The sequence below is a fragment of the Acanthopagrus latus genome, chromosome 1 (assembly GCF_904848185.1).
Source record: "Acanthopagrus latus isolate v.2019 chromosome 1, fAcaLat1.1, whole genome shotgun sequence".
Taxonomy (NCBI): domain Eukaryota; kingdom Metazoa; phylum Chordata; class Actinopteri; order Spariformes; family Sparidae; genus Acanthopagrus; species Acanthopagrus latus.
Genome location: NC_051039.1, coordinates 19884701 through 19905305, shown reverse-complemented (window position 1 = coordinate 19905305; position 20605 = coordinate 19884701). Strand labels below are relative to the sequence as shown.

General features: G+C 41.5%; 2 protein-coding genes and 1 non-coding gene across 7 annotated transcripts in view; 2 read left to right on the top strand and 1 right to left on the bottom strand.

The window, feature by feature from the left end:
* Positions 1-621: 621 nt before the first annotated feature.
* On the top strand, positions 622-9768 carry nol11 (nucleolar protein 11). 2 transcript variants are annotated; one of them, XM_037114170.1, is made up of 19 exons: positions 622-652; positions 1201-1448; positions 2022-2135; positions 3127-3183; positions 4104-4252; positions 4377-4434; positions 4682-4823; positions 5196-5402; positions 5776-5852; positions 6232-6355; positions 6551-6642; positions 6849-6914; positions 7007-7191; positions 7436-7561; positions 7828-8082; positions 8199-8277; positions 8420-8512; positions 8879-8986; positions 9107-9768. In XM_037114170.1, exons 1-19 carry the CDS (start codon positions 637-639, stop codon positions 9218-9220), a joined length of 2310 nt encoding a protein of 769 aa, XP_036970065.1. In that variant the 5' UTR covers positions 622-636; the 3' UTR covers positions 9221-9768. The 2 variants fall into 2 exon arrangements, with proteins under 2 accessions (XP_036970065.1, XP_036970058.1); XM_037114163.1 differs by having other exon boundaries at positions 633-652; positions 1178-1448.
* A 1058-nt stretch (positions 9769-10826) lies between these two features.
* trnas-aga lies at positions 10827-10908 on the bottom strand. The gene has a single exon. It is a non-coding gene; the product is annotated as a tRNA-Ser (tRNA).
* A 1133-nt stretch (positions 10909-12041) lies between these two features.
* LOC119018238 (nucleosome-remodeling factor subunit BPTF-like) overlaps positions 12042-20605 on the top strand; it is a 41189-nt gene continuing 32625 nt past the window's right edge. For 2 of the 4 annotated variants that reach the window (XM_037095762.1, XM_037095757.1), the window contains exons 1-4: positions 12042-12911; positions 15209-16031; positions 18979-19030; positions 19264-19432. In XM_037095762.1, coding sequence (XP_036951657.1) covers positions 12338-12911; positions 15209-16031; positions 18979-19030; positions 19264-19432 — 1618 coding nt within the window. In that variant the 5' untranslated portion in view covers positions 12042-12337. The remainder of the gene's footprint in view (positions 12912-15208; positions 16032-18978; positions 19031-19263; positions 19433-20605) is intronic. The other 2 variants (XM_037095777.1, XM_037095768.1) reach the window with 1 other exon arrangement.

The window sequence follows — 20605 nt, the reverse complement described above, 5'->3', positions numbered from 1 at the left end:
GGAGCAGAGCACCGACAAATTTGACATTTAACATAATTTGATCTGACTCACTAGTGGTTTAGAAAGTCTGTTTTGCTTCTACTTCCTTTTCAAGTCAACTTATATAAACAAGCCTCACACAAAGTTTGATGGAAAATTCAGTGAATGTGTAAGCATGGCGGGAGGGAGAAGTCTTTTTCCTTTGATAATCCCTTTTCTCCTGTTTATACTGATTTAGGAGTTAGGTAAGATTTTGTCTTTTACACTGTTGTATTGATTGTATTCACAAACAACAATGTCGAACATCAAAGTAATTTTTTCTCATCTATGAAATAAATAATCCCATTGTAATAATCCTTGATTTCTAAAGGCACTGAATTAAATATGACACATTTACTGGCTGAAACTCTTTAGCCATGCCTTAAAATCTGAACTAGCAGCAGATCACCAATGCACTCATGAAGAGCTTTCATGGGTTACTATTCTCTCTCACAGGCAGTTTTCTCAATTCTCTTGTTATGATCTGAACCGAACAGAAGCCAACATGAGTCATAACAACACCAAAGATACCAAATTCACACCCACTTGTGATAGGCTTCGTCACAGGAAACAAACCCTCCTCGACATTGACGGCAGCAACATGTACAGAGGGCTAGGATGGGTCAGCCATGTGGTAGGGAACATGGATCGGCTTTTTTCAGACTTAAAAATCGTTATTTCTTGTTTTGTGTGATTATATAGCCTATCAATGTGGCCACCAATCAACTCCTGTGACACAATCACAAAAAGAATGTGATTATGGCCTTCATAAAGGGAATATGTACAGTAGTGATGCTTTGAAATCTTGATGACTTAAGGGCAGCCTTTGTAAGAAATTATGCTTTTGCTGATTATGCTGATGGGGACAAAATCTGCAATTTAAAAAAGATATATTGAGATTTGGCAAGGTTTGCCCCACTTAGCTGATAAAAAAGAGTTGTCGTTTATATTGTTAAGTTAAAAATTCCTTAAACACTATTTCATTTGTACTATTTTGTGGACATTTCAAGGTTTCCTAAAAACTCCATAAATGTCAGGCATGTATTTATATGTAAATGATGCACATGTCTACAATATTTAAATTTTCTTGAACGGTAAATTGTATTTCACACACATACATACACATTGAGATAAGGGAATGTTTCACTATGAAAAATAGTTTGGTTCGAAATGATTTTACAGAGGGCGTAGCAGAGAGCAGTCTCGTGGTTCCGGTGTTGCCGCTGACAAACGTTCGTCTTTTCTCGCGAGATCCTACGAGCTCCACTTTCTTCTCGTCCAGCATGGCCGCGCTGTATGAGGGATACACGTTGTGCGGACTCGTTCCAGGTCAAACTCTGACTAATTCAGGCATTCAGGGGATCGAAGCGGAGAGAGACAGCGACCATGTCGTCGTCACCGACTCAACCAGATCTGTCACGTTGTACAAGGTAACGTTTAAAGATGGTTTTGAGGAGGCTCTGCCGACCTGTGTGCGTGCAGCTCGTGTTGGCATCCTCGGATGGTCTTCGCGACAGAAACCCCCACAACAGTGGAGAGATGACATACACCTTAGATAACAGCAAGCTGAATAGTGCCTTAAATTCTTTCTTAGCCAAAAAGGGTTGGGGTTCTTAAATAAACATCAAGCCGAGATACAACAACAAGCAGACGTTAGCTAACGGTCGCTGTATCAACTGCTAGACACACATTTAGCTAACTGTTGACGGCTCTGCTAAACTTTGCATGCATATTTAGCTAGCTATATCTATTACACATCTCCAGCCATACGCTAAATAATGCACCCAGCATCTCCTTTTCACAAACTGTCAACTTTCAGTACTGGTTTAAAAGCCTTGTTTCCAGTTAGCGTGATGGAAGTTAGGCTATGGCATAATACAGCATAACACATTTACATCGTGAATACAGATAGGTGAGGGGAAAGTGTTTTGTGTAGTGATAGGTAAAAACCTTCCTCACGTCAGTAACGTGTCCTTTCTTTTGTGTTGCTGTGGTTCTGACAGGTTTCAGACCAGAAGCCGTTGAGCAGCTGGACAGTGAAACAAGGACAGACCCTGACCTGCCCAGCAGTCTACAACTCTCAGACCAAAGAATATGTGGTGGTCTCGGACAACAAGGTAGACTTCTTAGTCATTCTAGTTGTGGCATGATGAAGATGAGCACATGAGCCTTTATGAGAAGGATTCTGGAACTTGCCTAGGCTGCAGAAAAAGTCCTCATGGAGCTGCACTGACTCGCTGTCAGATTGAAATTGCAAAATTTAAGCACAAATTTCACTGAAAAAGCAGTGATTGAGATGTTGACTTCATTCTCCCATCAAACTGGTTTATATTAGACACAGTTCAATTGGCCTTGCCCACTTGGTTACTTACTATTGTCTTGTTTACTACACACTAAAACCTAATTTTAAGTATTGACCTCACTAATTTGTGTGACCCATTAAAAGTAAACCTCTGTTATTTAATTTGTCATCATAGGGGGCATACATAAGATTAGGCTGCCTTGAATTTAGAATTCAAGAGAATTTGGTGTAACTGCCAACCACTGCTAACTGTTTTCTGTTTTAACATCAGTGACTTTAGCTGCAATTAGCCTGTTAGCTCAATTAGCCGTGCAGCAAGCTAGACAGCCAGGGGAGTGTTCGTGTTTAGACCTCGAGCACTGGAGCTTTTCAGACGTGGGGCCAGCTGGTTAACATGCTAACTTAGGTAGATGTCTCCTCGACACAGTATGCCAGCATATATGTCTTTGGCATTATGTCAGTGTGATTATTTCTTCACATTCTGTTGACAATTTAAGTAAATTTTTTTAATGCCTTAAACAAATTTTCTTACATATTGCACCTTGTAAATTTGGGCTGCACAATTAATTGGAATATGATCAGAATTTGCAATATAGTGCCCAGCTTTTTAAAGTAAATTGTGTGACAGAACAGCATCATAAAAATTCCTACAAATCATGAATCATATATAAGTCACAATATATATTTCAAAGTAATCGCAATAGGATTTTTTGTACCATGTCGTGCACCCCTAATTCAAACACTAGATGTCACTTTAAGTACCTTGAAATACACAAAATAATGTCTGTTTTTGTTTTGTTTTTAAGGTGATCAGAATCTGGAAGGATGAGGACATACTCCTAGATAAGGCCTTCAAAGCAACCGTAAGTGTGAACATGGTTAATCAGCTGTCATCTCTATTGGCCTTAAAGGCCATGCTGTGCTTCAAATAGTTTGATGTATAGTCTGATCATGTCTTAAGACAACAGTGTTTACCAGTATTGACCTCACTAATTTGTGTGACCCATTAAAAGTAAATTTACAAATTTACAAGGTGCAAACAGCCACATTTGAAGGCGAAGCAAAAAGCTTGATATCTGTGAAAGGGATTAGAGGGATGAGATGCGATGCATCGATTTGAGGTAAAAGTACACTTTTGGACGATGTAGCCTCAAACATTCATGGCATTCCGCCAAACAAGCTGGACGAGGTTTTATTCACACTGTGAAGCACTCTGTATGAGCTCTATTTGAACATGTCCACTGTGCCTAATCTGGATTACTGAAACAATAAAACTGAACATCAATTAAATTGGAATTTTCATTTCCACATCTGAAATTTTAAGCATGGTGCAGTTATTGTGATTACTTTACATACTATTTTAACTCCGTGAATGTTTGTCCAGTCCAATCATAATATGATGAGGTGATTTATGGTCACATGGAGTTTGGTGTAATCCTTAAATCCTGTTCCTATGAATAGGGTGAGTTCATGCTTCTAAAATGTCACATTGTTTTTTTTTTTTGTTTGTTTCAATACTTCTGCAGTCAGAGCACTTTTGTGCAGCTGTTTTATATTTCTTGAAATTGCCTCATGCTCATTTGGCTGTGGTCACCCTTAAAAATCTACCTTTCCAACATTGTAACAGGTCACACAAACCAAATCAACAATATCCTCCTTACACAGCACTTACTTCCATTTAGAAAGTCCCTTAATCCAGTAGCCAATTTAAATAGTATTAGAAGTGCCCTCACTGATTAAAAAGCATTCTCATACCTGCTTCCTATTAATACATTCTTTCCAGGTGTCATCAGATGTCTGGAGGGTTCACTGTTTGCCTGGAGGGGAGCCTGTGGTCTTGTTCCAGAGAGGAGCTGTGAGACTCCTGGACTCCCTCCTGTCTGCTCCCCAGCAGCCTATAGAGGAAGTCCTTGCTCAAGAAGAGTCCATTAGGTCAGCATCACCATCCTTTACAACCCAGACATTGACATTTCAAATACAGGGCCATGCTGTGCTGCAGTCTGACCTGTTGTCTCTTGTAGCTCTTGTTGTTGATGGTGCTTCTGTTTGTCTTCAGGTGGAGCACTAACATAGTTGCGGACTCACAGCAATTTGTCATCTTCACAACTGAACTGGTAAAAACTTTTTTTTTGATTGGTTTAAAAAAAAAAAAAAGCACACAATTCACGCTGATGATTTATTATTAAGTATTAACTACTTATCTGTAAAGACCATTCATTTGTGTTCACAACTATGTGCCTGTGCCTTATGACTCATTTACCAGTTTTGTCTGTATTGGTTTTATCTGTGGACACGTGCATCAATTCTCTGTGACTGTTGTTTGTAAAGGCCTGTTTGTCAGCTGTTAATGTCTTCCCACAGAAAGGGGACAGTTTCCTCTACCTGCACAGACTGAATCCCAACACCCTACAGAGGTACCGGCTTGAGAGAGAGGAACCCGGTCTTTCCCCGCTCAGCTTCTCTGCCTCCTACAGGGACAAACACATCTGCCTGCTTTACCTCTGTAAGCATGAGTTTCCTGTGCAAATATATTTAATATCATTGCTAAACAGCACAGAGCTAGTTTTAGCTAGGTGTTTTTTTTAAAGGGTAAATGTTTTCAAGAGAAGGACAATACATTTAAAGCCTGTTGCCTCAAACAACATCCCCAAGCTGTATCATTCAGTGTCCGCTGAGATAAGCAGCCAACACTGATCCATTGATTTCAGTGGGGTGGAATCTCTTGATTACATAATGCATTCTACACTTGGTATCAAAAACAGGCTCAGGTTAATCTAATGTTGCAAAAACACAGTACAATAAATAAGATGTCTCTCATTAGTACTGTCTAATCTACTCCCTCTAACACGTTTCACATTCTTTGTCCTGCCTCCAGACCCTAATGGTCATGTGTACCAGAGCGTTATCTCTGTGCGGGGCCTGGGGGGTGACGAGGGGGCCCAGGCTCTTCCATTGCCCAGAAGTCTGCTGCTGGGTCTTCCTGTCGGCGAGGGCCTGCTGGAGGCGGCATCGGCTCAGGTCCTAGATGAAGCCCATGTAGCTGTTGTGGGGGTTCCGCACCCCTCTGCTGGAGCTGGTAAAGGTGAATGCAGTTTGATTACACTCCTTAAACTGAAGACCACAAATGCTCTGCTCAGATATGATTGTTTTTTTTAACCCCACTAAAATGACCATGATCATCAACGACAGATCTTAATGAAGTCAGTCTTGGATACACTGCAATGTTTTCAGTAAGCCATGCTATTTAGTCAGCCTGCAAAATACCAGAGATGACAGAGTAGCAAAAAGTGGTTCTACGTTAGCTTACCTTGCCGTTTTTGCTTTATTATACCTTTGCTCACATTAATTTCATACAAAAGAGTATGCAAAGTAAATGCATTAGAATGATGACTTGATGCTATGTGACTCCCAGTATCTGATGTAAGTGTGCTTGGCTCTTGAATGGCTCTTTTCAGACTTCCTCTGCATCTGGAATACAAATTTCCAGACACTTCAGGCTGGAAAAGAGATGGCGGGTAAAATCTATGGACAGGTAGGAATGCTTTGATGGTTTAGCCATGCAAGTTTGAGCGCCGTAAAGCTAATATAGTGCAGTAACAGGTGTCTACTGCTGAGGTTGGAAGTACTCTTGCTCAGGCTTCCCTCATTGTTATTATTACTGCAGGCCAAGGTTCCCTGTCCTCCCAGCTGCTGGGTGCTGATGGAGGACTGTATGACTTTGGTAAAGCATTGTGTCTGCTCTCCACTGTGATAGGGCTCGCTGTCCCTCCTCACAACTTTATGGCAGTTTACAGTCTTGAAATTGACACATAAATACACCACTTGTGTTGTTTATATTATTGCTGTTAAGTGAAGTTAACTTGTACTGTTAAGTCCTGTTTGTATTCATTTTTGTTTTTTCTCTGATTTAGCTATGGACTTTCTCCAACAAGTTATTCATTCCACATGGGAAAACCCTCTCTGTTATTCCATACGAGTGCCCCAAATCCTCCCTGGCTTCTGCCCTTGGAAAACTAAAGCAGGCCAAGACTGAAGGTGAGCTAAAACAAATATGTACTTGTAATACTTCCACTTTTGCAATAATGACATGCATAAATACATCTTATATTGCTGTAACATACTAATTCATGCATATTTGGTCATGTGGCTGTTCTAAATGATGCTGCACTTTCTATTTTGCAATTGTGCACGGTCACTCAATACAGTGTTTTTTTTTTTTTTTTGATGCAGAATTCAAAGCTCCAACTTGTGTACCATCTTGGAATAACATTCTGCATGGAGATAAAGCCCAGCCCTCTAGAACAGTTGAGACCAGGAAGACGGTAAGGCAAAATCATAATACTACAGGGCTACTGTAACTTTAAGATTTATCTTTTATGTATTACTGAATAATTATAGTCAACACTTGAGCCATAGTAACACCAGTTGCTATTACGTGTTACATTCTGTGTGTGTTTGAATGATGAGCAATTGTTTTATTAATATTTCTGTCAATGTCATAATTCATGGTTTGATTCTTCTCGCACAGAGAACAAACCGTAAGACCCAATCTGCACCCAGTTTAACAGTTGACCAAGTTCTGGAGTTCATTAGGGTAAAATTTTGATTTCTCTCTGACAAAATACTAAATCAGTCTGAACGAAAAGCAGTTTTATAAAAACAAAATATTTGAATTTCTCCGTGCAGACGGCACCAGTTGAAGAGGTCCAGAGAGAGGTAGAGGGGCTCCTCTCCAGGGCAGACATCCAGGACCTGCAGCCTTTGGTGGGGCAGCTCGCATCAATGCTTGTGTCCCGGAGCCTGGCTGATCCAGCCTTCTACACCCCGAGCACCCTGGCACAGTTAGTGCACACCCAGTCCCTCTGCCACAGGTCAGTAAGGCATGGCCATGAAAGCAGGATGGAGTTATTCATTAGTTACTTAATGGAAAAGTCACTGAAAGGTACACATTTTGACTCTCAGCGCTATCATTCAGTCTTCAGTCTGTACTGTGTTTTATTCTTTTAATTTTCATTGAAACATAATTTTGTTGGTTTCATAATTTTGCAGGAATACTTCAGTCAAGTGGTGTTTCTGTCAAATCTCACCATTTACCTTTCATATAACCCTCAACAGTGTGTGTCCTGACCTTGTGCTTCTGGCCCTGGAGAGGAGGGACTTCTTTCTGTGTCAGCTCTGCTTGCAGTTCTTCCCTGACATCCCAGAAGCTGTCACCTGTGCTTGCCTGAAGGCCTTCATCAGGTAAAACTCATGTGTTTGAAGTGCACGCTCCTAATGTGGGCATGATTTAACGTCTGCTGCTCAAGAGTCTTCCACTGGGAGGCACCAAAGTAATACAGACTTTAAACTATTTGTGTAGTGACTTCAGACAGTTGATTTACATTTTTTTTTTTTTTTGCTTGATGGAACTTATCTGATAAAACAGTATGAATACAGTATAATTCAGGTGATTATTAGCCTGATTCTGTTCAACATAAAACAATAACTGTTCTACCCTCCTCTTGCAGTATGCCAGACACTGAGGCAGAGAAACTGAGCTTGGAGCCTGACAGTGTCTCCTTCATGGAAACATTAATTGCAAGGGAGCATGCCCCGGTTGGCTTGCAAAATGGTTTCAGCCCCACCTCCACTGACCAGGACTGCTCAGATGCCCCAGGAGGTGGAGGTAGAGTCGTTACGAAGGCTGGAGAGGAGGACAAGGAGAAGAGCTCAACTCCACCCGAGCCGATCTGTTCTGTAGGATTACACAAGGCTGTTCTTCTGTATCCTTCCAGTGCACAGTCACTCAGACAGAACATTAAGTGCAACCTGCTTGGTGGGTAATGATTTGAGTTTAGACATACATATGAAATATAGGACCTTAACTCAAGTTGCACAGAAATGAGGTCCTGTTGACGGCGTACAGTGACACTTTCCTTCTCCCACACCTAAAAGATCTCTCCTCCCAGCACGTTGTTGTGAGTAACATTCATCAACACTCATTCATGTTCCAAAGCAGCATATACCATACCTGTTGTGGCTTTTAAAAAAAATGTGTAACACTAACTACAGATGCTTTAAAAACTGTTAACTCTTCACTTTTCTTTCTCGCCCACTCAGCTATTCCTCCAGTACCTGCAGTTCCTTTACCTCAAGTATTCCCAAGATGCTTCCCCACAGATGCACGGATTGAGATCACCAAGTCTGACGCAGGTCTGAATCAGTGTCTTCACTAGATAATTAGGATGGCCACACTTGACATCCCCGTGCAGCTAGTGACTGTCACACCGAGACATATTAGATGACGAGTCAGGAGGCAGAAAAAAAGGATTTTTCTGACAGATTGTCAAATCCAGATACGGTGTACTCACATTTTAACCTGGACTGTGTGCAGTCAGATTTAAGTGTAGCCACAGTGCACACAGTCAGCATAAAAAGATGGAGTTTTTCCAACTATTTAAAAAATATATACTTCTAATACGTAACACACAGACACCCCCCCCCCCAATAAGAATGATACTTTATACAAGAATGACATTACTTACTAACTAGCTAACTTTCTTTTGCATTTGACTGTAGATCATGGATTGGGTATGCATGGTATTGGATGCCCATTTCACAGTGCTGGTGATGACTCCTGAGGCCAAAGGTTTACTGGTGAACCTTCACAGCTTTGTCAAGTCTCAGGTAACACTTTGTTAAATGAGAAATTCACAAAACATGTCAAATTTACTGCTGTACTGGGAAGTTGTCAGATGTGAAAAGTGATCTGAGAAAGATGTTAAAGATGCTCTCTTGTGTCCTCAGGTCAGACTGGTTTCTGAGCTTGGAAAGATCGAGGGCAGCCTCCAAGAGCTCAATAAGATGAAGGCGAAGAAGGACGTTGGACAATACTCCATTGAAATCATTGAGCTGTTTTAGAATGTGTCCAATTTGTATACTTTTAATAAATCATTGCTCATAATTTGTCCTCCAACTTTCCCGCAGTGGTGGTTTCAAGGGTTGTTTACTTGTCAACCAAATGGTTTAATATTAAGTGTTTTTGGCACAGTACCAGCAAGCAGACTTCAAGATGTTTTACTGTGTATGAACATAATTCTTGATGTAATTTTGGCATTGAATAACTTGCAGATGCCTTCCAACCATGTTTTAAACTTGTTAAAGCTGATGTTGACCAGTCAAGTAATTTAGTTTGCGTGATAAATCAGCATTCTGCTTACATGCCAAACTGGCTAATATTAGGTTCGTAGAAGGCATGCAGAAGCCACCTCATAGGACAGTATGGCAAAAGTTTGTAATTTCTAATTGGACTCTGCCTTTCAACATTTAATTGTGAGTGACTGCCTGTTTTCCTGTATGTGTGCTAATACAACTGAATATTTGAATCTATCAGCTGTGACTTTGTACTGGGTTTTCCAACAAGAAGACCTTTTATTTTGAATATAAATATATATATAATATCAAGAGTACACTTCTAATCAGTGTGGTGTGGTTTTTTGTGCACACTGTGGATAGTTAAAGTTACAGTGCTTTGTGTTGATAGTGTAATACTGATTATTTGGTTCCTGTACAAAAATGTTTGAGCTGGTGAGGCAATGTTAAGCTATGGCTGTACTGCTCACTTGCTGTATGGGAACACACCTGTGGCCTGATTATATATTTTTGTATATGGACAATTAGTCATCAGTTCAGTGTATAAGGACCAGAGAAAAAAACAAAGTAACAGGCTGTGGCAGAAAAAAAGAACACAATAAAAAAAATTGGTCACATACTTCAGGGTGATTACGATGAAAAGGTGCAAGGAGTCCACAAGAAGCCCTGCAGAAATACGCTAACTATAATAGCAAATTTAATTCAACAGAATCCAGGGAATGGGTTGATTTGTCACAGCCAAAATGCAACCTAGGCTTTTTTGTGCATGTATATGAGTCAAACCTTTGTGTAAAAGCACAAATTACAGCGAAAGAGGCACTTTTAACATTGACCGCATTTTCGTTTTCGGCTCAAACTCATTTTCAATGGGAGTGCATGGGGCACTTTTATGCTAAAATCAAAATTGCTATTTTTAAAACACTAAGAAGACTCGACACAACATGAAACTTTGCTCATAGTATCACCAGGGTCTCTACACTTGAACACAAGCATTGAGAACATTGTTTGTGTACACAGTAGTTTACTAAAAAGAGAGTTTTTGAACAACTCACGTTAGCAGTAGCTTCTTCCTCTAGCTGTCGTCATGGAAGCCTAGACATACTTGAATGGACACATCTGAGTAGACTGTATGTGAGCTGAGCTGTGTGTAGAGACCCTGGTCTCATTTTAATGAAAAACATGTTTTTTTACATTGCAAACATTAAGTATGGAGCTGTTCGTAACTGGTGGGACTTTGTTGGCTGATAAACCCAAAGTGGTATTGCTGTCGTGAAACGGTGTTTGTATCTTCTTGACGGGACATGTTGGTAAGGTTTAGGTGTTTCCCTCCCTAATGCAACCATCGCATTGAGACACCAAAACCGAAAAGGAATGACGTTGTCGGCAGGATTCGAACCTGCGCGGGGAGACCCCAATGGATTTCTAGTCCATCGCCTTAACCACTCGGCCACGACAACATGCAATGTTGTCTCATGCAGTGACATCATGAATATGGGCACATTCAATGTTGCCTGAGTGATATCGTTTTATGTAATTATCCTTTGATCATGTCAGTTACGATAGCATGTCCCCCTGCTATCTTTCGGCTGGTTAGCTATGCCGTTTAAACAGAAGCTAGAGCTGTGTCTTTTCTCTTTTTGACGTAGCTAGCTTTAAAGGGAAAGCGAACAAAAGCGAAGACGATTTTAGGAAATTAACTGTTTACTCAAATCATCTATCAAGTGCACCTCACAGAGTCGCTCGTAACATAGGAACGAGTGGAGGATGTCGTGGACCTCTGGAGGATTGCACCCCTATTCTTCGGTTAAATCCTTCGCACTGCATTGTTGCACTGCATTAATTTTTAGCGCAGCTTATAGTAGCGTTTATTTTGCAGGAACTCTGCATCGCTATTGTTCTACAGTATTTCAGGTAAATTAATAGGTTGGACTGTCTTAAATGGAGCCAGGTTCCTAGGTAATAAATAAAAAGTAATCTTAAAAGTTATTGAAAATGTGTTTGTATAAGATTCACATTATTGCTGTTACCAAATGCATGTCAGCTAAACCCTGAAAATAAGCCTGCTGCTAACTTTTATGCCGACTTCTATCGGTCCATGTATTTGGGAGCTTAATGTCGGACGTATGCTGATCTTCTCGCTTCGCTTTGCTGTGACGATGATGGCGACAGAGCCGAAAATGAATGATGGTGTTTTACTGAATACACTCGACTCACCTGTGATTAAAACCATCTACCAGGACCAGCCAACTCGAATAAAGAACTATTGGCGGAAAGCGTTTGCACGGATAACTAATTTTATGAACTAGCACGGCAATTGCGTCTATTGTAGAATAGTAAGTCACGTGACCTCGTATCGATTCAGGCCCTTACTGTCAAGTTGGAGGACAAAAACCGCTTTCCGGATGTGTTGTACCTAAATCGTAAAACCGAATACGTTGAAAAATACTTTTTACTACACAAACAACCGTGGTTATATACGAAATATTCATTTAATCCGATTTAACACTTGTGTTGTGTTGTGTACACCATTATTTAATCATTTTATTTATTATGTATTTTGGATTTAGCTTTTACTTTGAAGGAAAAGGCGCTTCACTTCCGGTACCACCAATGGTATCCATGGTTAGCTTAATGCAACTCTGGGGCCTGCTGTGTTTTCAACGGAGGGAGAGCTGAGAAGAAAAATGGCGTCTGCAGGCGACCCAAAGCGGGACACCGGCCATTCAGTTTGAGCTTTCCGCCCTGAAATTGAGACCGGGGCTTGGCGGGGACTCGTCGAGAACTGTCCCCAAACCTGTTGGGTTTTTTGTCCCCCGCTTTTCTCCCGTGTGCGTGGTTTATTCAAGCACCGAGATTGAAGCGGAACAGCAAATACTCTCTCCCACAATGAGGGGGAGAAGAGGAAGGCCGCCCAAACAAGCAGCAGTGATGCGGGAAGGTTCACCCGGGCCAGTCCGCGGCTCTCGGGGCGGCAGGAGCAGAGGGATGCGTGGACGGGGAAGAGGCAGAGGACGGGGTCGTGGACGGGGAGGAAGCGACGGCGCCTGTGGCTCTGCATCTGCGGAGGTAGATACAGAAATCTCCGGCCGAGAGAACTTTCATTCGTCCCGGGGCCGCAGGAAAGTTGGAGCCTCTAGCGCGGCGACGGCCGCGGGATCGCGGGGCAGAGGAACCAGAGGGAGAGGCAGGGGGTCGAGAGGCGGCCGCGGCAGCAGAGGCGGAGTGAAGCGGCCTCAAACCAAGGTGGTCTACGACGACAACAGCGACGAGGAGGATGATAATTTAAGCTACAGGTCAGACGAAGATGAACTCCTGAACGACAACCCTTCGTCGGATCTTGAAGAAGAGGAGGCCCTAGGAAACGACTCTGACTATCTGGAGGAACTACCAGATGATGATGATGCCAGCTACTGTACCGAGAGTAGTTTTAGGAGCCACAGCACGCTCGGTAGCACCCCAGGTACGATCGTTTGCAAGTGCACGCACTTAAAGCAGGTTTGCATTACTTAAAGTGTGCATTTTATTTTTAGCTCAGTACAGAAACCAAGCCGCATTGTTCAAAATGGAGCTTGCACTCAGAAACAGGCCTTTGTTTATCGTGTGCTCAGCTCGCGGCTGGTCTGCAGATCTACTCCACGCTTGAACCGGCTCTCATGTTTTTGACTTTTGTCGGATCAGCACATTTTTTTGTTGACATTTAATGATGAAGAATGTATTCGTGCTTTCCTATTATTATTATTAGTATTATTATTATTATTATTTACCGGATTTCTTCATGCGTGCTGTATTTAACCTGTTTTCATACCAAGTGGAACAGGATGTATGGAGATTACGTTTGCTACTTTTCATTTGTTTCATTCATTCAGCATTTCTACTTATGTAATAACACAGAAACGGCTGTTTCTACACTTTTAACTGCGCTTCTTTGAAACACGTATTTTACAAACATCGCTGACCATTTAACAGTTTAACTCTTTCCAAAGCTGAACTACCTCAAATGAACGTGTTACCCCACTAATCGATAATAACAGTATTATTTTTACGCACAATCATTAGGCCTGTGAATCTTATCCAACTCTAATTCAGAGGCCGTATTTTAGTTGCATAATGCGGCTCAAATGCGTTTGACAGGTCTTTGTTTTGAAGAGAGGCGCTCCTTTTTTTCACTTGTTGCAAACATCAACTCATTAGAATATTACGTTGTGCACCGTTACCATAGTAACCACTCTCATGTTTATCAGGTGAGCAAATTAGAGCCACCACGTCCATGCTTATGGGCAGTCCTGTTACTGAAGTTGTGTCTGCCAAATAATCAATTCATACAAATGTTATTTAAAGTATGCACCGGAAGCATTGTGCCAGCCACTGGGACTCATGAAACAAGATGGAATTTTGGAAGGTAGATGTAAAGGTGATCCAGACCTGGGGATTTTTTGCATTGAAATATCTCTTCAACAGAAAAGCTCAGTCTGTTGTTGTGACCGTGACATCAGACCTTCATCCTTTGTTGCTGGAATACATTTAGCTTCAAAACAGAAATTTTCTTCAGAAATAAACATTTATATACAGGTTGAATTTCTTTATTTTTTTCGCCGTATGACACCTCACTGCATTCTGGTCAGGCCACAACGCAAATTTAAGTGTTGTCAGGGATTATTCGCTTACCTTTTAACTTCAAGTGGCAAGGCTGCCTCCCTTTTTTTGAAGACATGTGAACATGACAGCATTGTGCAGCCAAGTGTGAGGGATCTTTCATAAGACCTATGCTGATGGCCAGACATGACTCTGCTTTTGCTGTCATCCACGCTGCCACACATATCCATGCTGTTTCCAAACACAGTGCACACCGGCACACATACCACTTTTACACAAAGTCCCTGTGTTTGATGCTGAATAATGAACCTGCAGCAGTCAAGCCGTAATCCCTAACTGTCATCATTTGTGAAGCAGCCAGTTCTGCTGCTTTAGTCCCATCACTGTCTCTCTGTTTACACATTGATGCTAGACCACAGAATTATACCACAGTCAGAACAAATACAGTTATATTTGCTTAACAGTTTATTGGCAGTTACTACAGTGTTTACATGTAAAATACAACATGGCAGACAGTGTGGGAGATGTGGTGTAATTTAAAGATTTGCTGACATGGACTTTTTACAAAAGGAAATGCAACCCACACTGCTATAATGTTATAGCATCTTTGACATTATGAAGAGCATAAGAGAAGACTGGAAACATGCACCAATCAGCTGTAAAGACATAGTGATTTCATATATATTGTGTTGCAACAGTATATTTATTCTACAGTGACTTCTTCAAGCAGTTAATCTTGGTCAGGAGCAGTGTCATGAAGCCACGTTGAATGACATGGACTGACACATTCATATCATCCTCATCATTTTGCATTTAGTACTTCTCTTTGGAGAAGAATGTGCTTGTCTGCCTTGAACTTCTCCAGTGTTACACTACCTTCAAATAACCCCAAATAACCTTCATGGTAAAAATAAGTTATATAGCTCAGTCCATTGTATACAGGGGTGTGCAGAGTTGACACATTTGAACATTTTGTGGTCACTCAAAGCAACAATGGTTTCTTCAAATACCTGAATTTCAAATACCATTTTGTTATTGTCTTGTACTTCCAAATAATTCTCCACAGTGTTTGCAGGGGTTTGTGTACACATTTGTTCTTCATTTTCTTTTTCTGTTCCATATGCCAACTTTCTCTTAACTCCTGGCTCTTTTCTTCTCATGCAGGCAGGAGAAAGAGTCGGGCAATGCGACCGCAGTCTCCTATCCTTGAGGCTAAAGACATTCCTGCCCTTGAGCTTCCGAAGTCTTCTGATGACCTCTTGGTCCCTACCTCACAGCTCCTTAATGTGTCTGCTGTCTACGAAGTTCTCCGCAACTTTGGCTCAGTTCTGCGGCTCTCACCGTTCCGCTTTGAGGATTTCTGTGCAGCCCTTGCCAGCCAGGAGCAGTGCACACTGTTGGCAGAGACACACATCTCCCTGCTCAAAGCTATCCTCAGAGAGGAAGACACTTCCAACACCACATTTGGTCCAGCTGACGTAAAGGACTCGGTCAACTCCACTCTGTATTTTGTTGATGGTATGACCTGGCCAGAGGTGTTGCGGGCGTACTGTGAGAGCGACCCGGAGTACCGGCACATTCTGCCTTTCCAGGAGAGTGAGGATTACCCATATGAACCGTTGGAGAGCAAAGTCAAAGTTCTCCAGTTTTTGGTGGACCAGTTCCTGGCGACCAACATTGCCAGAGAGGAGCTAATGTCGGAAGGGGTAGTGGCCTATGACGACCACTGCCGGGTATGCCATCGCCTTGGTGACCTGCTGTGCTGCGAGACATGTTCAGCCGTTTACCATTTGGAGTGTGTGAAGCCGCCGTTGCAGGAGGTGCCGGAGGATGAGTGGCAGTGCGAGGTGTGCGTGGCACACAAGGTACCCGGTGTGGCAGACTGCATCCCAGAAGCGCAGAGAAGCAAACCATTTATTCGACAACTGCCAGTCGGCTATGACCGACACAGCCGAAAATACTGGTTCCTTGATCGCCGTATTGTTGTGTAAGTTCACTAAGTCTCAATTATGTGCTGAGATTATTGCACAGGCGTCAACAGCAGGCATGTCGGTGACTTAGTCATGTTGCAGTCTCACACACTGAGAATATGCCTTTTTAAATGAATTAATTAGATGAGAGAGAGAGAAGGGATGACGTGCTTTAAAGGGTCACAGGTTGGTTTCGAATTCAGGGCCGCTGCAGCGAGGACACAGCGCCTGTACATTGGGCACATGCTCTACCAACTAAGCTACTGGGGTGCCCCAGTATGCCATTTAAAAAGAAAAAAAGTATTTTACTACTTGCATATAACATATTACGTTAAAACTTAGTTAGGACTGGCTATGTGAAACATGTTGATGTGGTCTAAAATTCAAATGACTTTTACAAGTGCCCTTGTCAAAATAATATTATTACATAATTGCACCACACTACTAGTACATATATTTGCCCAAAATTCATTATATAGGAAAGATGTCTGTGAAGCTCTTTGCATGGCTGGCTTAATGCCTTACCTGCTCTACCCCCTTTGCTAATCCAAGGCATTAATGATACCTCTTTAATGTAGGAGACCCACACTGAGCATGTGTTCAACCTGTATTTGACCCCCCCCCCCCCCTTTCAAGTGAGATTGTTATCACAGGTTTATCCTGCAGTATCATAGAAACTCATGCACATGTAATTCATAAACAGAATAGCCTAACCACCTTATTGTTCTGTGAATATCATGAAATAAAATGTTCCTATCCCAAAGAGATGTCTGGTGCTAAAAGCCTGGCTACGTGAACCCAGAGATTCACTCTGGTCAGCAGAGGGGGTCACGAAGGCGGACTGAATGACCCGTGGTGACCTATTCAAATTGACAGCAAATGGGTGGTGTCGGTTTTACAAGCTAAAGCAAGTACTTCAGTCAAACATGCTCACCACAAATTTGTTTAATGAAACAGATTTGTAGAATACATTATGCAGTATCGGAAGACTGAAGCCTGCAGGTGAGCAAACAACTTCCACATGCAGTGTATCGAATCATCATATAGCTGCATGAATGTGTGAAGAACAGTACAGTTTGGCACTGCCAGTGACAAAAAGTTATGGGTTGTTAAGCATAGTTAAACATACCACAAACTTAGGGTATTTCATATGAGTACAGACCTTCACAGTGGTTAGACCTGCTGTTTTTTAATAAACCAAAAATAACAGTCTGTCAGTAGGATTTAACATAACCGGACCATCAGCAGTATTGCTCCCATACGTTAGCAAATTATCTTGGTATTGAGCAGTCACAGATGGTGTGTGTACGCTCAGTCAGCAGCAGCAGACGGCCTGCTACATAAACCATAAAGGAGCACGGATCACTTGAACAATATAAGATTTAATAAGGTTGGTGGCCCAAATTTTGTTGTGGTTGCATTTCACTCCCTCTCTTCCTTTCTGCTTCGTCCTGCTCTCCAAATTGGCCCCCAGCAGGTGCTGCATTACTGATCTTCACTTCAGAGACTGTGTGTGTTTGTGCATACAAGTAGTGTGCACAGAGGAAAGTTTGTCTGACTGGATCTACGTGCAATGAATGATGTGCACAGAAGTAGGGTGCTGGTGTGCGTGTGTGCACGCGCGCACATGCACGCACATGTGCCTCAAGTAAGGATGCTGAATAGACACTACTGTTACAAGGCCTCAGGCTTCACAGTCCCTCGGCAAGGACCATGCTGGGCAAAAAAACTCTTAGATATTCTCTTTAGCTGCTACTAGACAAACTCAAGTATCCTCATTGATGGGAGTTATTGTGCTGTGCTTTGCGCAAGTTAACGCTTCCTATTAGTTACTATAGCTCCAGTTGAACCCTACAGGTACTCACATGGTCATGGCAAAAGGGGAGGGCAGATGTTTTTGTGAATTATTAGGGTTTCTGTCATTTAGAATAGTGATGCGGGTTACTGACCAAATACTCTATACAGTGATTTCTATGTAAAAAGAATATATCACTTACAACCGCTTTAATTTAGTGGCATTGATTTTCATCTTTAAATTAGACATCATTATTTTTAATGTAAACTATTTAAAGGGCCTCATCACCTCCACCAACAAGGTTATGTTTTCATTCAAGACCGTCTGTTGGTTGGTTGGTTGGTTTGTCAGCAGGATTACACAAAAACTACTGAATGAATCTCCGCGGAACTTGGACGGAGGATTGGTGTTGACCCAGAATAGACCCCATTAATTAACTGTTGGTTCGGATCCAGGTAACGACACAGGTCCAGGAATTATTTTCTTGCTTTCTTAAATATTGCGACCTTGGGTGTTTGTCACATTTTTATTAATTTCTTAATTAATGAAATAATAATGCATGGATCTGGTTTGAACAGTAAGGCATACAGAGTTGGTTGGTAGCTATGTATGTGTACAATTTGATGTGGATCCAAATGAAAATCAAGATCTAGCAGATGTGAATATGTTAAATTTTAGATTTGACATTGGATGAGACTTGATTGATTTAAAGGTTGGGCGTTGCCGGAGGTATGCACTCTACTGATTGCCAGTCTTGTATGCCTTTTGTTTACACTTTTTAAAGAGCGTCAAATACAACAGGTATTAAGGAATCAGATTTTATTGGGACATTTTTGCCAAGAGACCTGTGTGTGTGATGGTCCTATGAAACACACATCAAATACAAATTACTAGAATGACAGATAAACTGCTGCCTCTTAAACTTGGACAAATGGCTGATCTGCAGTCTCTGCAGTCCAAATGTGATATGAAGTTAAAGAAATATATCTACTGATGAGACAAAATGTGAACACATGGCATTCAAAGCCACACAACATATAGAAAGCAAGCATGTGTGGAGAGCGTATCTTCATTTCTTTCAAATTCTTTCTCCTGTTTGTCCTATCTCTCACTGTTGTTTTTCCTCATGTCTCCTCTCTCATGTCTCCTCTCTCATGTCTCCCCCACAGTGAGGAGGATGGTGAACAGGAGGACAAAGCCATCTGGTACTATAGCACCAAGGTAAATACGACTCATCATTTTCTCTTACTAGGGTAGTGTATGCTCTTCACACAATAAAATTATATGATTTAAAAGACTTATTTTGATTTCTAATTACTTATTAAGTAAAGAGTCACAACCCTAGCCTGTCGTCTTTAATGAACTTCCAAACATTCCCTGTTTTCTGGCAGCGTGCCTGTCTTGTCACTGAGTTAATCTTGTCTTGCACTTATTGAACTCCTTTAACTTCCCAGGTCCAGCTAGCTGAGCTCATAGATTGTTTGGATAAGGAGTACTGGGAGGCCGACCTGTATGCAGCGCTTGAAGAGATAAGGGACGAGGTGCACATGCATATGGACATCACCGAGGACTTAACCAACAAGGCCCGTGGCAGCAACAAGTGTTACCTCACTGTTGCCAATGGTAAAGAGCTCCCTCATTATTCTCTTATTAATTAATAATAATTAATAAAGCCATTTTCAGCAAATCTGAGAAGCTTCCTGTTGTCGAATTTAATCACGGCTCACAGGGGAAGAAAGATCTCTTTAAGCCCAAAGTCATTTTTCTTCCCTTTCTCTTTTTATCTATTTCTGCCTGCTTTTTTTTTCAAATACTCATGAATGCCACCCAGTCATAGATGGCTGGGACATAGGAATCAACCCAGCCATTATGTAACCTTACTCTGGTCCCAGTTTGGCTAGTATCCAGCACTTCTATTCAGTCCCTCTGCCCGTCGTTTCTGTCCGTAGGGTGTCCACCAAATTCATGTGTATGTTTTTTGTTCACTTTACTGGTTTGGAAATCACTTGCCTGTGAGCACATCATGATAAGGACATTCAGTCTGACATGCAATGGAAGTTCCTAACAATTCAACTTTGGAAGGCCGCACTTAACTTTAACTGGTGCAGCTGTATATGTGGTGTTCACTTCTGATCCAACAGCTTGAGGGGAAACGATCAACTTTAACGAGCAACTGTTATGTGAAGATAAATAATAATGCATTAAATTGAATACGTTGATTCTAGCTTATAAAAGACTTCGACCTTTTTTTATTTTAGTTTTTTACCCCCAGGGAGTAGATAACCCAAGCATGTAAAAATATACAAAAGAATGAAAGAATAAATACAGTCTTTGTCAAACGTTATCAGAATGGCACCATACCACTATTGTGCACAGTACCAGCTAGCTCAGCACCATCTCAGACATGTAAAAATGGTGCGTGACGCAAATGTAAAACCAGAGATGCACAAGTGATTAATTGGTCTGTAAAGTGCTTGAAAAAAACACTTGATGCCCACAAAGTGCAGCCCCTCGCAGTTTCTTGTTAGTATATTTGGCAGCTGTTTTCACAACTAATCTATTGATGGCACAAGTCCTGAAACATTCAAAATGATATAATTTGAACTAGAGCCCAACGACTGCTTCATTTTTTGGGGCAGGTTCACAGATAAAATGTGGAATTTTTCATCCAACTTCCAACTCAAACCTTCCTTCATCCAGTGTTAAGTTGGCCGAGTGTTAGGGTGTAGTGAATGTCAATGTGGAGATTTACACAGGTTAGGATTAGGGGATGCAAATCATGTAATGTAAATCCTG

Coding starts and splice junctions, on each gene's coding strand:
- nol11 (XM_037114163.1), top strand. Junction 6,356..6,550: donor AAAGCAGGCCAAGACTGAAG/GTGAGCTAAAAC, acceptor TTTTTGATGCAG/AATTCAAAGCTCCAACTTGT. Junction 8,278..8,419: donor TCTCCTCCCAGCACGTTGTT/GTGAGTAACATT, acceptor TCGCCCACTCAG/CTATTCCTCCAGTACCTGCA.